At 46.3% G+C, this 15,160-nt stretch overlaps 1 protein-coding gene across 1 annotated transcript in view; it reads right to left on the bottom strand.

Annotated features, from left to right (window-relative positions):
- The window catches only part of LOC144132593 (uncharacterized), a 34,244-nt gene extending 30,105 nt beyond the window's left edge, over positions 1-4,139 (bottom strand). Inside the window, exons 1-3 of the mRNA XM_077665099.1 lie at positions 3,929-4,139; positions 3,754-3,805; positions 2,406-2,464 (exon numbers count right to left, since the gene is read on the bottom strand). Of these exons, the coding sequence (XP_077521225.1) occupies positions 2,406-2,464; positions 3,754-3,805; positions 3,929-4,001 (184 nt within the window). The 5' untranslated portion in view covers positions 4,002-4,139. The remainder of the gene's footprint in view (positions 1-2,405; positions 2,465-3,753; positions 3,806-3,928) is intronic.
- Positions 4,140-15,160: the final 11,021 nt, after the last annotated feature.

Raw genomic sequence — 15,160 nt, 5'->3', positions numbered from 1 at the left:
GCTCCATGTCTTTTAACACAAGTTTGCAATCAAAGTTCTTAGATCATACCAGCCTGTAAATTCCCTTTCAAAAACTGACTACACCCAGGGGCCACTATGTGGGGGCTTATAGATGGCGGCACCATCTGGAAGCACCGAAAAAAAGCTGCCGCCGTTCATTGCCGTTACTTTTTGAACAGAGTTTCTTTTAGCTCTTTGTTTTACCTCTTAATTTATCTCTAGAACTGCTTTAGCTATAAATTTTTGTCACTGCATCTGTTTCGCTGACTTTGTTGCCAGGCAGTAGTGCATTTATCAACACTTGAAGCCTGTAACTTGAACGCAGTTTACATTATTTGGCACGTGCGTCACAACAATCCATAAACCCCAATTTCAACCCAATCAGACCACCATTTTTTAACACATCGACCGTATGGGAAGTTATGTGACTGGTATGATCAAAGAGCTCTCTAAGCAATAACGCACACACTGCTATGAATTGAATGCAGAAACAAAGGCTGTTAACACTAAATGCAGCTCGATAACTTGGCTATAAGCATCGCTATAGAGGTTAGCCTATAAAGGTTAGCAGTACTGGTTCTACATTTTCCATTTACACTGATAGCCTTCCCACTGCGTATTTTAATTTCAATTCGCCACCATTCTTTCGTTCCGCTGCTGTGAGGGCTTCTCATGGGTGGAAACTTCCGGAGGCTGCATGTGGGTGCAGTGCATGGGAAGCAGTGGATGCTACTAAGTAGGAGATGCATCTCTACCTGTGGGTGCACTTTCAACGTGAACGTGAACCAATCAACTGGTTATGGCAAAGTAAGTGCACGGCCATGTTCTTGTAGTGCCAAGCATTAAACAAACTAACGGCCGCTATCGCTTTAAAACAACAACATGGCTAGCCTAGACCCTTGTCCTGAGGCTGTTGCAAACCTAACAAATGGCAGTTAGGCTGCAACCATTACAGAAATCGCGGACCCAGAACAAACACTGTGGGGATCAACTAAGGTGGGATCCCTCTGTAAAGACACTGCCCATGTTTTTGGATAATTTATTTTTCATAGCTTGAAAACCGACTGGAATTCAGCGCCACATCAGGGGTGCTTCGGAGGCTAGCGTGATGAACTAAATGAACAAGAGCGCAATTGTAAGCGCAGAAAAAGTACCTTAAAAATCGTGGAAGCGTTGGCCCGCCCTGAATGCTGAACCAAAACCAAGACCAAGCTAAAACTTGCTGAAACCTGACTATGCAAACTTACTTGATTCCATAAACAAGTTATCGGTCTCTCATGAACTGCCCCATAGCAAAGCAATTTCCAAATGTAATATATCTCGAATGAATATGACGACTTAACAACTACTAAAATGCAACCTGCACATATTGAGAACATGCTTTGCCCTTTCAGGTAAGAGCTTACGCTTGCTAAAATAAACAGGCTGCTTGAACTACAGTTCAACTTAGCAGGTTTTATTAAACTAGCATATGCCGTATTGAATGCAAGCAAGATTTAGTTTTATGATCACATACATAATGAGCCACCCACCATGAATGCTTACCAACTCGGCCAAATCTCAGCTTTACTCATTGCATGCAATCCTTGGTTTGGTAGGGCGCATTTTTCACATGTCGTAGACAGGGCAGGGTTGACTAACTCAACAAAGGAAGCTCCTGGGTGTTTTTTTGTTGGTAGGATTGGCAGTATCTGTATTCTAGTATGCATATCCTGGCGGTCCCCCCCCTCCCAATCCACCCTACCAAACCTCATGTAACCTGTCCGGTTTTTCTCTTCACATATTTGTCCAGGGCGGTTCAGTCGGCTTTTCTTTTTTGCTGCCTTCTTGGTGTGCTCTGAATAGCGCTCGCCTCCAGAAAAGTTTGAACCGTAATGGAAGGTGTCATCCCTAGCCATATTCTTATTAGCTCCTGTTCGGTTCCACAGCCTCTTTTCAGTTTATGTGGCGTGTCAAGAGCTTACAGCACTTAGAGACATACAATACTTGGTTCCATTTCACAACTATAAAAGAACTAGCTTCAAGCTAGATGCTCAACCAATCAGAAAGGCAGCCGCTGATCTGGATGCACTCATTTCTGCTGCCGAAAATGCCCGTTGCGTTGAAACACCATTGACTCGAAACGAGCATTTCTGGGGAAGATTAGAATATTAAATACTATGATTTCAGTGACCTCCTGGGGTGTTCAGGCGTCACAATGTCCCTCAATTTGCCTACCGAGAATAAAGACCTCATGCTTGATACACGTTGCAGGGACCCTTAAAGCTATTGCTTTAAAATTCTTTGGCATTCTGCACATTTCTGTTCGCCATACCAAATATGTAGACAATGCGAATTCAGACCTATAGATTTAACCTGTAATCATAGACATACATGCAGCAAGCTGAGATGTAAAAGTAACTTACGAAAAACGAAAGGAATTCCTCCTCGAATAGCCTTCTTGTTGTCGAAGACAGCCTTTGAACTGAAAAAAAAAAGTTTGTACAAAAGGCATCGTTGCAGTTTCAAACAGCACGTGTTAACTGTTTTGTGCCTGTGTTGCTACTGTGCCTTCTGCAAGAAATAATCTGGAACAATGAAAGCCTGAAAACATATGGTTCAGATTCACTTAAAATTTAGGGCCCACGAAAGGTTAAAATTAAACCCGCCTGCAGTATTTGTATTCTAGTATGCATATCCTGGCAGTAAGGAAACAAACCTCTTTCTGGCTGCTGTGTTCAAACACTCTTTTATAACAACTGTCTGAATCACTACGTCGCATACAACAAAGTTTATTATTCAGAAAACTTCCTTATGAGGTGACTTGCCCATGTGCAAAGCATGAATATTGTTTAATCTTACTGATAGCCTCATTTTACAACTGCAGACGAACAGTATAAAATTAGGTGCTAAAAAATGGTGTCTGCATTCCACCATGTGGCCATAAAATGCTTTCTGTAAGTCTTGGTTTCTGACAATGCGTTCCACCTAGTGTTTCTCACTACAGCATCACAAAGCAAACAGCGTGCTATGAAATGCACACAGTAGAAAGAAGAAAGAGACGAACACATCACTGCTGTATCCTACTGCGTTCAGAACCAAACAGACTGCTGAAACACCACAACCCCATTACAAGTGGTCAACTCCAGAAATCAGCCTGAAGGAAACGCGAGCTAGTGCGCACAACTGCTGTGTCACTGCTCCTTACGCCGAGCGGGCTGCTTTGCTCTTTCGTGAACACTCGGAAAACCGAACGTTTTCGCGTGTTTCTATTTTATAACTGCTTGCCGCGTGCCCGATACCTTTTCAGAGGCGCCTAAACGGGGCAACTACAGAGTCCATTCAAATATCAGACGAACACGCTAATCGAGCCGCAAACCGCTTCCCGCGGTGGATGCAGCCACCAAGAAACGGAAGAAACGGACTGCGGTAAACCCCTTGGGCTACAGGTATTCCGACACTTCAGGACAGCCTCCGTTCTTTCACCAGAGGCCCCGAAGTGTCACGAAACCATTCAGCCAAAAGGACCGCTTCGGGTCTGTTCTTTAATTCGCTTCTGCAACGCAAGCACATAGCCTGCGGTCAAGCTTTCACTCTCACTAGAAAGAACCAGTCTCCTCGTCAGCCCTCTTGTCACCGAAACTAGTCCAGTAACTTTCAGTGTCAACGGTAGTAAGCAGCTTCTGAATGAGGCGAGCAGAATAAACAATTTACAGATACCGAACATGCAAAACCTGCCGCTCAGCACGGTCTCGGACAGGAGTTTGGACACACCTCACGAATATCCGTTCCTTTCCCTTGTAAACCCAGGAGATCAGCGTCGCACCTATACGGGAAAGGAGTCACGTTGCTCAGTTAGTGAACTTCAATCGAAAGCATAACAAATAACAAAGACCAGACAGTGTTCACTGCCCTGTGTCCCGGCCAAACGTCAGAATAACGCGAATACCGTGTAGGTGAATGCATGCCGTCGCTTCAGCAGTCTGCAGCTTGACCAGATCCTGCTCTTGAGCCTTGTCCATTGTGGATCTGCAACACCGAAGACGCCGGCTGACCTTCTACTGCTGCAAGGACTTTACAGCGTCTTCAGACCATATGACGCGCGTTTTGTAACAGCAGTGCCTCCTTCTACTCCTGACAGCTGGCAGCGACGATCAGTTGCCAAGAAAAACATGCACGATACTGGAGGGATGATAGCATAGGGCGCGTGAGCACTAGAGGCGAAGAAAGTAGAGGGTAAAACCTAACTGGGGTCACTTGTTCTATCTTTTTAATACAATAGACCGCTCTCTCGCTGTGTCCTATACAAAATATAAAGCTTTTTTTTTTAACTATATGCTGTCTCTTATGCTAATACATAGATAGCTACACTGAACAAAAAATACCACAAAAAAGTACACGATAGATGGATGGATGGATGGATGGATGGAAGGTAGGGGCGTCCCATCTTTCAACTCTCCTTCTATCTGCACGTGGTAGCGATTGCGGCTCGGCATAAGCCAGTGAGCAGGCCTGTGCACTTTCCTTTCTTTCTTCCTGGCAGCAACAGACAGACAGACCATGCTCAGTTTTTTTACCTTTATTTTTGTTTAACTCCGCTGTAAGTTAATAAAATTCGATATTTTCTTTAAAATACGTCTTCCTACACTTTAAAACTTATGTTACCTCTCTATTTTTGTGCCACCAATCCTCCAATCGCTTTTTGCTAATTTCCAGCGCAGATTTATTTACACGACTTTTGTTATCTCTAAACCCTAAGGCCTCAGGAAGAGGGACTGTGCCTGCATCGACATCGGGATGGATACCATCACATTTTAGAATGAGGTGTTCCATTGTTTCTACAGATTTTCCACACACAGCACATGTGTCATCTTCTTCGTTACATTTCTTTTTGTAGCCGCGGGCTTAATACACCCTGACCTAGCTTCAAAGAGGAGGGCACTGCCTCTTGAGTTATCATAAAACGTTTCCTTCCTGATCTGCCTTTTCCAGCATCGATATAGTCCTACACTATGCTCTTTTCCATTGAATCTATCCAATTTTTACCTTCGACGTTTTTAATCTGTCGTTTAATGCTCGTTCTTTCTCCTTCCTCGTCTCTGGCAAACTTACTGGCCAGCTTTCTAGTTCGTTTCCGCCACTGTGTGTCAACGCTCTTTCTGTAGAGGTATTTAAATACCTTTGCTGTCCACCTGTAGCTAATACATAGATACACGAAAGGTGTATGAGCTGCTACCTGTTGAAGGGTGTCTTAACAACGAATCTAGAAGCGGGAACTAATCTAATATACTATTATACAGCGGGAACGTTCAAAATCAGTTTAGTTTAGTTTATGGGGGTTTAACGTCCCGAAGCGACTCAGGCTATGAGAGACGCCGTAGTGAAGAAGGGCTCCGGAAATTTCGACCACCTGGGGTTCTTTAACGTGCACTGACATCGCACAGTACACGGGGCTCTAGAATTTTGCCTCCATCGAAATTCGACCGCCGCGGCTGGGATCGAACCTGCGTCTTTCGGGCCAGCAGCCGAGCGCCATAACCACTCAGCCATCGCGGCGGCTCGTTCAAAATCACGTCAACGTATCTCGCTTCACAGATCGCAGATCGAGGAACCGTTCGCGGAGCCGGTCGGGGAACGGAGCCGCCTGAACAACCGGAAGAGCGGGCAGCAGCAGCAAGAGCAACAGCCGCAACATAAGAAACAGAAGCACAACAGCAATGGAAACAATGTAAGCTGGGACCCAGGCCCTCCCAAATCACTGTTCCAAAATTCGGGGAACGATAATAGGCAAGAAAACACACAAACCCACATAGAAAAGGAGAACAGAATCCTTAAGCCGAAGGTGGAAGAACAGGAAAATAAAATAGAAGAATTAACAAGAGTAGTCGGGGGGATGAAGCTGGTTAGCCCTCCTAGACAAACCAAGACACCAAGACAAACGCCAGAAGAAATGCCCGAATACTTTAAGAATTTCATGACCGAAGTGATGCAGAAACTTGGCCTCATGGAACAACGCATAGAAATGCAGAATACGGAAATTAGGAACATGCGCAAACAAGAAAGAATACCAGGTGTCAAAAACAAATTTGTCCAAAAAAGAAACCTTGAAAACTAATCATGGCCAGGAAACAAAGGACAGCAAGGCGAAAAGCTAGAAATCTGGCTATGGAATTGCAGAGGATTTAGAAGAAAACAAGGGCAGCTACATCAGTACATAAATAAACAATTGACTCCGCCGGACGTAATAGCCTTGCAAGAAATTACAAGGCACAAACCTAGCCTGCAGGGATACGCGCTCCATGAAGGGGAAGAGGAGAGTCAAACAGCGCTCCTAATAAACAAGAACCCAGTGTCCATAGCACACGACAAAATAGCAAACACTGCGATTGGCCACTGGATCACCGAAATCATACCACGAAAAAGAAGAAGGGGAGGTAGCATTTTCGTTGTCAACGTATACAGCCCCCCCCCCCCCCCCCCCAAAGACAGATAAATGAAAACTATGCAAGGCTCTTCCACGAATAAAAAAAGCTAGCCAGAGGAAACTCCCGAGTAGTAGTGGCAGACTTCAACGCAAGGGGCCCCAGTTGGGGGTACAGAAACACGCGCAAAAAAGGCAGCGACCTCAAAGAGGCGGCCGAAGATAACGACTTCCAGCTTATAACCGACCCGGGAGTCCCAACCCGAGTAGACAACAGCGTACAGGAAGACACCAGTACGGACCTAACTTTTGACGCGCAAACCAAGCTAACAACATGGGAAAACATGCAATAAGGGCTAGGAAGCGATCACTTCATAATCAAAACACAAATTGGTACAGATCACCTCAGGAGACGAATAGGCACCGCAAAGATAACAGACTGGAACGCCTTCAGAGAAGCATGCAAGGAGCTCTCGAGGGAAAGAATACAATCCGCAAAAGATTGCAGTGGCAAACTGCAAGCAAAACAAAAACACTACACTAAAGAAATTGGCCGCACAGAGCAGACACCCGAAGGGGACTCCAGACTGCTGAAGCTATGGGAGGCAAGACAGAGTCTCATTAAGAGGTGGGAAAGACAAAATTTAAATAGAAAACAAAAGAAGAAGATTGCCGAGATCACCCAGAGGACGGAGGAATATGCGAAGCAACTAGCCAGAACCAATTGGCAGCAACCTAGCAATTCTATATGTGGGGCACTAAGCACGGCAAAAACGTGGAACATCCTTAGGGCCCTACTGGACCCGGCCAAGACTAAATCCGAAAACAACAAGAAGATACAAAGGCTGGTACATCAGTTTCAGGGCATCAAAGAAGACTAATAGAAAAAGTAAGACAGAAGTGCTATGGAAACGACAATCCGACAGCATACGCGGAAGGATATAAGGGAGCAGCAAACCCTACCCTAGACTAGGGAGGAAGTATATGCAGCAATAAGGAACACAACAAGAAACAGGCGGCGGACGCAGACAAAATCAAGAACGCACTAATCAGGAACCTAAGCGACGAGTTGGTTGCAGAACTAACCGACTACATCAACAAACTATGAACCGAGGAAACAGTGCCCGAAGAGTGGAAGCACTCAGAGGTGGTAATGATTCCCAAGTCAGGAAAAAAACCTGCAAGTAGAAAACTTACGACCAATCTCCCTAACCTCGTGCCTAGGCAAGCTATATGAACGGGTGATAACGATGAGGCTCCAAATTTATATGGAAGACCGCGATCTCTATCCGCGGAGCATGTACGGCTTCTGATCGAAATTATCAACGCAAGATATGCTTCTACAACTCAAAGAAGTACTGGGCAATATACCGAGGAAAGGAGAACACATCGTCATGGCCCTGAATATAAAGGGAGCCTTTGACAATGTCAGCCGTGAAGCCATACTCACAGGACTGGATAATCTAAACTGCGGGGAAAATATCCATGGATACGTGAAGGCCTTTCTATAAAATAGGACTGTAACGAGGGGAATAGGAGAAGTTAGATCCGAGGTGATACGCACGACAAAGAAAGGAACACCCCAAGGTACAGTAATTTCCCCACTACTCGTCAATATAGCAATGATCGGGCTGGCCAAGCAATTAGAAAGGATAGAAGGAATCAGACACGCGATGACATCACAGTCTGGATAAACCGAGGCTCGCTTGGAGAAAAAGAAGAGGAGCTGCAAGAAGCGGCCACATTGCCATATTACTTGAGGAGAAGAAGAAGAAGAAGAAGCGGCCACATGCATAGAGGAATACGTAAGCAAGAGGCCTCGCTTGCTCCACAGAGAAATGAGAACTGCTGAGTCTGGAGAGGAAAGATGAACTAGACGGTGCCGCAAGAAGAAGAGTATAAGCAAAGGGTTTATCTGGAGGGGCAGCCGATGCCAGAGAAGACAACCGTAAGAATACTAGGAATGTGGCTCCAGTCCAACCAAAGATGCAACCACACTCTGGTGCTATTCAAGAACACCACGACGCAAGTAGCACACATGGTAAACAGGGTATCCAAGAGAAGACAGGGCATGAGGGAGGAAGACACGCTCCAGCTGGTCCCAAGCCTCGTAATCAGCAGAGTAACATACAGCCTCCACTACCATAGCTACACCAAGCAGGAAGAGCAAAGAATTGACGCTATAATAAGGCAGGCATACAAAACAGCATTCCACCTGCCACAACGCACATCAACCGAAAAGCTATTAGTGCTAGGGATACATAATACCTTTGCCGAGCTAAAGAAGGTAATAATGAGCAACCAAATCCAAAGACTAAAACAGACCAAAGTAGCAGGAAGGGTACTCTTAAGGAGATACTTCAGCGAAGGACTAGTAAAGGAACTCGAGGCCACAAAAGAGGTACCTGAAGTGTATCGGAGCACAATACATGTCGCGCCGATACCAAAAAATATGGATCCAAATATTTATAAGGCAAGAAGAGAGGCTAGGGCCGAACACATGCAAAAAAGGTTAGAGGAGAAAAGCAACGTTGCATACACCGACGCTGCGAGATACGACCACAACGGCGCAATAGCCACACTTGTAAACGAGAACCTACAAGAAGTGAAAAGCGCGTCACCAAACGACTGCACGATAGTGGAAGCGGCAGAGACGGCGATAGCTCTAGCATTCTGGGAAGGCAACCATACCGGCATTCCCTGACAATCGTAACGGACTCCCAAATGGCAAGTCGAAATTACATGAAAGGCAGAATAGGGAGCAGAGCGCTACGCATTTTAGACCCCCCCCCCCCCCCCACCGACAAAAACATTAAACACACGATTATCTGGACACGGCAAACAGCGGTAAAGGGAAACCAAGTAGCTGATAGAGTGGCTCGAGGGCATACAAGCCGAGCACCCTATGCATACAGCCACGAGGAACCCGAACCAGTAACCCTAAAATATTCAGACATACTGAATTACTACAAAGGTGTAAGTAGAAGATATCTACCACCCGATGCAAGAGTAAACAGGGAAGACGCAGCTGCATGGAGATTAATCCAACCAGACACCTTCCCCAACCTATCTTAAGAAACATGTTTCCTACACAGTACGAGGCAAGATGCCCATGATGTGGTGACAAACCAACTCACTATCATACGTCATGGGCCTGTCAAAAGATAGAGCCGCCGATCATTATGATAGCCAATAACCCGAATATAGAACAGTGGGAGGGTATGCAGACCAGCAGACACCTGGAGACTCAAAAGGGTCTGATAAACAAAGTGCGAGGCGCAGCCATACTCAGTGCAGCCTTAGACTAGGGTACCAACACCGTAACAAGATGAAGTGTCAACCGAAGAAGGAAGACAACCATCTGAAGCCGTCAAAAACGAATTTGAGAGCTCAATAAATGTTTTTTCCTCCTCCTCCTCACAATGGTAGAGCATAATGGAGGCTTCAGGTCAACACATGCTTTCTGTACTCTATACTACACGATGAAGACACTGGGGAGCCTGAGCTCTGCAGTAGCTGCCAAGAATGACTTCGCAAAATCACTTAATTTGGGAGTGTCAGGATTCTCCTGGGACTAAATCACAAAGCATCCCAGACCTTGCCACCTGGGAAGAGCTGATCCGGAGCCACGACACGGATCACCAAAGTCTCATCATCTGTCAGGCGGAGACAGCTTACTACAAGACTCTCTCCGCGGTCTTCTCCTGTGCTGAGAGCCGGCTGGGAGGCACCCCTTCCTAATTGCTGCGCCCCGACCGTAGGGCCACATGATGACGGAAATAAAGTTCATTCATTCATTCATTGCCCCGCCGCGGTGGCTCAGTGGTTAGGGCGCTCGACTACTGATCCGGAGTTCCCGGGTTCGAACCCGACCGCGGCGGCTGCGTCTTTATGGAGGAAAAACGCCAAGGCGCCCGTGTGCTGTGCGATGTCAGTGCACGTTAAAGATCCCCAGGTGGTCGAAATTATTCCGGAGCCCTCCACTACGGACCTATTCGTTCCTATCTTCTTTCACTCCCTCCTTTATACCTTCCCTTACGGCGCGGTTCAGGTGTCCAACGATATATGAGACAGATACTGCGCCATTTCCATTCCACCAAAAACCAATTATTATTATTCATTCATTCATTCATTCACAACGGTACATTTTCGCAGGTATGTTTCCACTGCTGTCTCGCGAGTTTTGCGGAGTGGTGTTGAATTTCTTCCCTGTGTGTGACTGTTCTGTTTCTAAGCTTTTTGATGTACTTTTGCTTAAGCCATCTTTTTTTTAGGCATTGCCTTGCCTCCCACATGTGTGCAAGCCGGTTGTCAATCCTATTTACACCTAGGTCATCAACTAGTTCTTTAGTGGCCTTTCCCACATCCGATAGGAGGGTTTGTGTCCACTGTTTTAGGTCTGTGATCGGTTCCTAATTTTGGTCGCGGATCGTCCCAAGTTTGTCCCTGTCGGTGATTTTGTTTTTTCTGGGTTGGTGTTTGAGATTGCCAATGGCGATTTTCGACGTTATGATATAATGATCACTTCCCATATTTTGTCTGGTGTTGCTCCAGCTTAAGTCAGGGAGATTTTTGTCTATCGTGAGGTTCCGGCATGTGTCCCTGTTCACGCCGTTGCCTATCCTAGTAGGTTGCATGCGGTCCGTGTATTGGGTTAGCCCTCTTTGCTGGATAAAGTCCATTACGGCCATGCCTTTCCTGGATATTGTTGCGTGTCCGCATTGCACGTGTTGAGCGTTGAAGTCGCAAACAATTAGGGTTGGGTTTTGGCCTGGGATTTGTAGGGCTTTGAGTATAGCGGATTTCGCTGGTCCAGCCTGTGCCTTGGGGTGGCTGTATACGTTCACTATGAACAGAGAGGAGCTCGCGCTTGCGCGAGAGAAAAATCTCGCGCTCGAAGACCTCAGATCTATTTCGATTACTGATAGATACCTTACTGATAGAAAACTGATAGAGCACGTAATACTAGACAGACTACAGTCACACATGCACAAAGAGAATTTATATCCAAACAATATGGTCGGCTTTAGACCACGTTTAACAACACAGGATACGATGCTCTGACTAGCAAACTAAGTCCTATCTCAGGAGCAAGAAAGGAGCACCTGGGCAATCCTAGCTCTAGATTTAACCAAAGCAGTTGATAACGTCAAACACAAAGCAATCCTAGCACCACTTTCACCGTTTAATGTAGGTGAAAGAACGTTTAACTACATCAAAGACTTTCTCTCTAATAGAACGGCTAAAATTCAAACTGGCGCAATCAAATCCGACACCTTCAGTTGTGGAGACAGAGGAGCGCCACAAGAATCGGTCCTCTCTCCCTTTTTATTCAATATAACCCTCATCAAAATGGCACACGAATTCGCCTAAGTCCTAGACCTAGAACACATTTTGTACGCGGACGACATCAACCTTTGGGCCACCAAGGGAGTATCGGCACGTTACAAGATACTCTACAACAAGCGGCACATGTAGTAGTAGAGAAGGCACAAGCCGCTGGACTTGCGTGTTCTCCCAAAAGTCTGAATTCTTCAAAGAAAGAACAAAACGCCCGAGAACAAAATCTACTCGCAAGGGGCAGCCATCCCAGAAGTGGAAACACTAAGAACCTTGGGAATGCTGATACAGTCAAACAGAAATAAAACGACACACTAATTAAAAAACTGAGAAACACCGTCAACCAACTCACCCTCCACATCAGACGCATCGCGAATATTCGAGGAGGAGTTAAAGAACCCGAGACGAGGAAACTAATCCAAGCCTTCGTTCTTAGCAGAGTCATATACTCTATACCATACGCTATCCTCACAGTCAGAGAAAGAGACGACCTGGATTCTCTAATTATACAATCCTACAATATTGCGCTCAACCTCTCTCGTCATACCCCAAAAGAAAAACTACTAGTTAGGAATTAATATAACACCATAGCGGAAATGATAGAAGCACAACTATCAAAGACTCTAAGGCACTGAAACCGAACGTTTCATACTAAAGAAGGCAGGAATACAATATGAAAGAGTCCGTGCACACACACCTTGCCAATTCCAAGATACGAGCACGAACATTTAATAGGCCATCCTCTGCCAAAAAACATGCGGCCGCATTACGATACGGAGAGGAGGAAGTCTAGGGCCCAAAAACTTCACGAAAGATTTTCAGTTCAGAAAGACACGGCGCACGTGGACATGGCAAAGCATGCGGACAGAGATGCCTTTTTCCTGACAGATGTCGATCATCGAGGTTCTCCACTTGCATCGGCGACAGTCGATAAAACAGAATGTCCGGAGGAGACCAACAAGCTGCCATAGATTTAGCCATTACATCCATCACTGCCAAATACATCATCAGCGACTCAAAAACCGCAATTCGAAATTTTGCCAAAGGAAGGACCCACTCCGCAGCCATCAAAATCTTACAAAAATCTCCAATACCCGCCAAATCACATTGATCTTGGTCTCCGCCCATTCGGGACATCTTGGAAACGCGGCGGCGCTAAATTTGCCCGAGGATTCATAGTTAACCGGGAGGTGCGCTACCGCGGGCTCAGGTCGGCCAAGGAGCGAGTGACGGCCTACAAAAAAATTACTATCCACTTCAAGAGAGAAAGACAAATCTTGCCAGAACCACATAGATCTCTAAGTAAAACACAAGCCAGTTGGCGGCAGCTCCAAACAGACACCTTCTTTAATCCGTTCATGTACTACATGGGGTTCCCAGAACCGTTCAGCCGAGTCTGCTCGCTCTGTGGGCACCATAAGGCAGACACACCACACATCCTAAACTCATGTAATCAAGGCTAGCCGTCGAACAGTCTGCAGGTCTCTACCCAATCGCAGTGGGAGGCCGCGCTGCTCAGCTCGGACCCGGAGGTTCAACTCCGATTCACGGAGTGGTCCGAAGATCGAGGTCGCCGAACGACATTGTCGGTCGGCCATCTGGTGTCCGGTGCTGGAGAAATTTTTGTAGATGCGGCAGAACACAAACATACGAATGCCTTTCAATTGTGGCTGTGAACGAGAATGGTGACCACATCGTCTCGGCAGCAATTAAAACTAAGTCTTGTGAAACGGCGGAAGAGGCGGCTATAGCCCTCGCCCTAGCGCGTACCCAAGAGAGCATCCTTCTCAGCGACTCCAAATTGGCTATCAATAATTTCGCAAAACCCCGAATTACAAACACCTCTCTTAGAATCCTTAAAGCCACTAAATTATCGCCAAATTATTCCGAACTGATATGGGTCCCAGCCCATTCGGGGAATCCGGGGAACGAGGCAGCCCACAATAAAGCCCGAGGTTTCGTCGACCGGGCAGTGGATGAGTCTGGCTCCCTGAATTTCACGAAGGACTCCATGATAACATATCATGATCTCACCGATCAATTTAAACTAGAGAGGAGAACTTTTGCCCCTCCGGACAAACGAACAAGAGGTTACGTGGCGTCGTCTGCAGACGAGATCGATATGCAGCCCATCTCTCCTCGCGCACAATTACCCGAATCTATAGAAGGCGAACTGTAAACACGATGGTCAACGAGCCAACTACGATCACATCCTGGGGGATTTTAAAATAGAGCTACCTCCGGGTGATCTAGTTCCAGCTCCTTCTCTCGAGCGGTGGGAGACTGTGCCGGCTAGCTCTCACCCCATAACGCAAGTTCTGGCGGTGGAGTGGGCTGAAAATGTCGAGGGCTATGTACTCACGGCCACTTAACGCGACCTCTTACCGAGTTCTTTCCGGCGAATAAAATGTTTTACAATCAGTTCACAATGGTAATAGGGTTGTTCTTGGAAAGATTAATCGCACGCTGAGGGAAGCGATAAAGGAGGGGGTCAAATGAGTTAAAGAAGAAGATCCACAATCAGTGACAGAGCAAACAGGTGTCGAGAGGTGGCAGCAGCCTACCATAAAATTGTCTGGACCAGATAAAAGTGGTATTGTAGTGAGAGACTCTATTTAGGCACAACACTTGGGCGCCTAAGATGCCGATGGCCTGCTGCAAGAGCAGGCGCTGTTCATCACTTTCAGCTCCAAGACAGTCCAGCCAGGTGTCGACAGTATGGAAGGATACATGCAGACGACATTCTGTAATAGTATCAAAGTTTACTGTGAGAATTTAGTAACCAACTAGTATAGGTAGTTTACGCGTTTTCTTCGTACGTCACTATACCGTTAAGATCCAGCAACAGCGTTCTTCGAACCTCAAAGAGCGTATCTTTAAAAATTACTGCCGGGCTGCGGTGAAACGCGGGCAAGCACTCGCGGCTGTGGATGAAAGCACGGCATTCGTCACAGCATCTAAGGAACGCGTTGAATCCATATACTCGGCAGGAAGAAGAGAAATTAGGACTGCATGTGCAATATTGTAGCTAAAGCTACATTGGCCACGAACTCGCAGTTTAGCCGTGCTCGCAGTCCCTCCGTGGTGGCACCGCACCACGTGATGAACCATGTGACCAGCTACGGCGCTGCGCCGCCGGCAGCTGCTTCGCACCACGTGACCGACCACCCCAACAAACACAAAACCTCCTCAAAATCTACCAGAAATATCTCATCAGTACATTTAGAATGTCCCCAGGAGGTCCTCATTTTTCCCGAAGACATCCAAAAACGTCCCCACAACTAGCCGTGTCCAAAAAGTTGTGCGTCCCAGGGACGGCCCCAAAAGGTTAATTATAGATTTCTCGGCTCTGGTACAATAAATTATTTATTCTTTTTCATGCGGACTTCAGGCATCTAAGCTCACATATGTGCAAAATTT

The sequence above is a fragment of the Amblyomma americanum genome, chromosome 5 (genome assembly GCF_052857255.1).
Source record: "Amblyomma americanum isolate KBUSLIRL-KWMA chromosome 5, ASM5285725v1, whole genome shotgun sequence".
Lineage (NCBI taxonomy): Eukaryota > Metazoa > Arthropoda > Arachnida > Ixodida > Ixodidae > Amblyomma > Amblyomma americanum.
The sequence above is the reverse complement of the archived record's forward strand: the minus strand, read 5'-3'. Positions and strand labels throughout refer to the sequence as shown.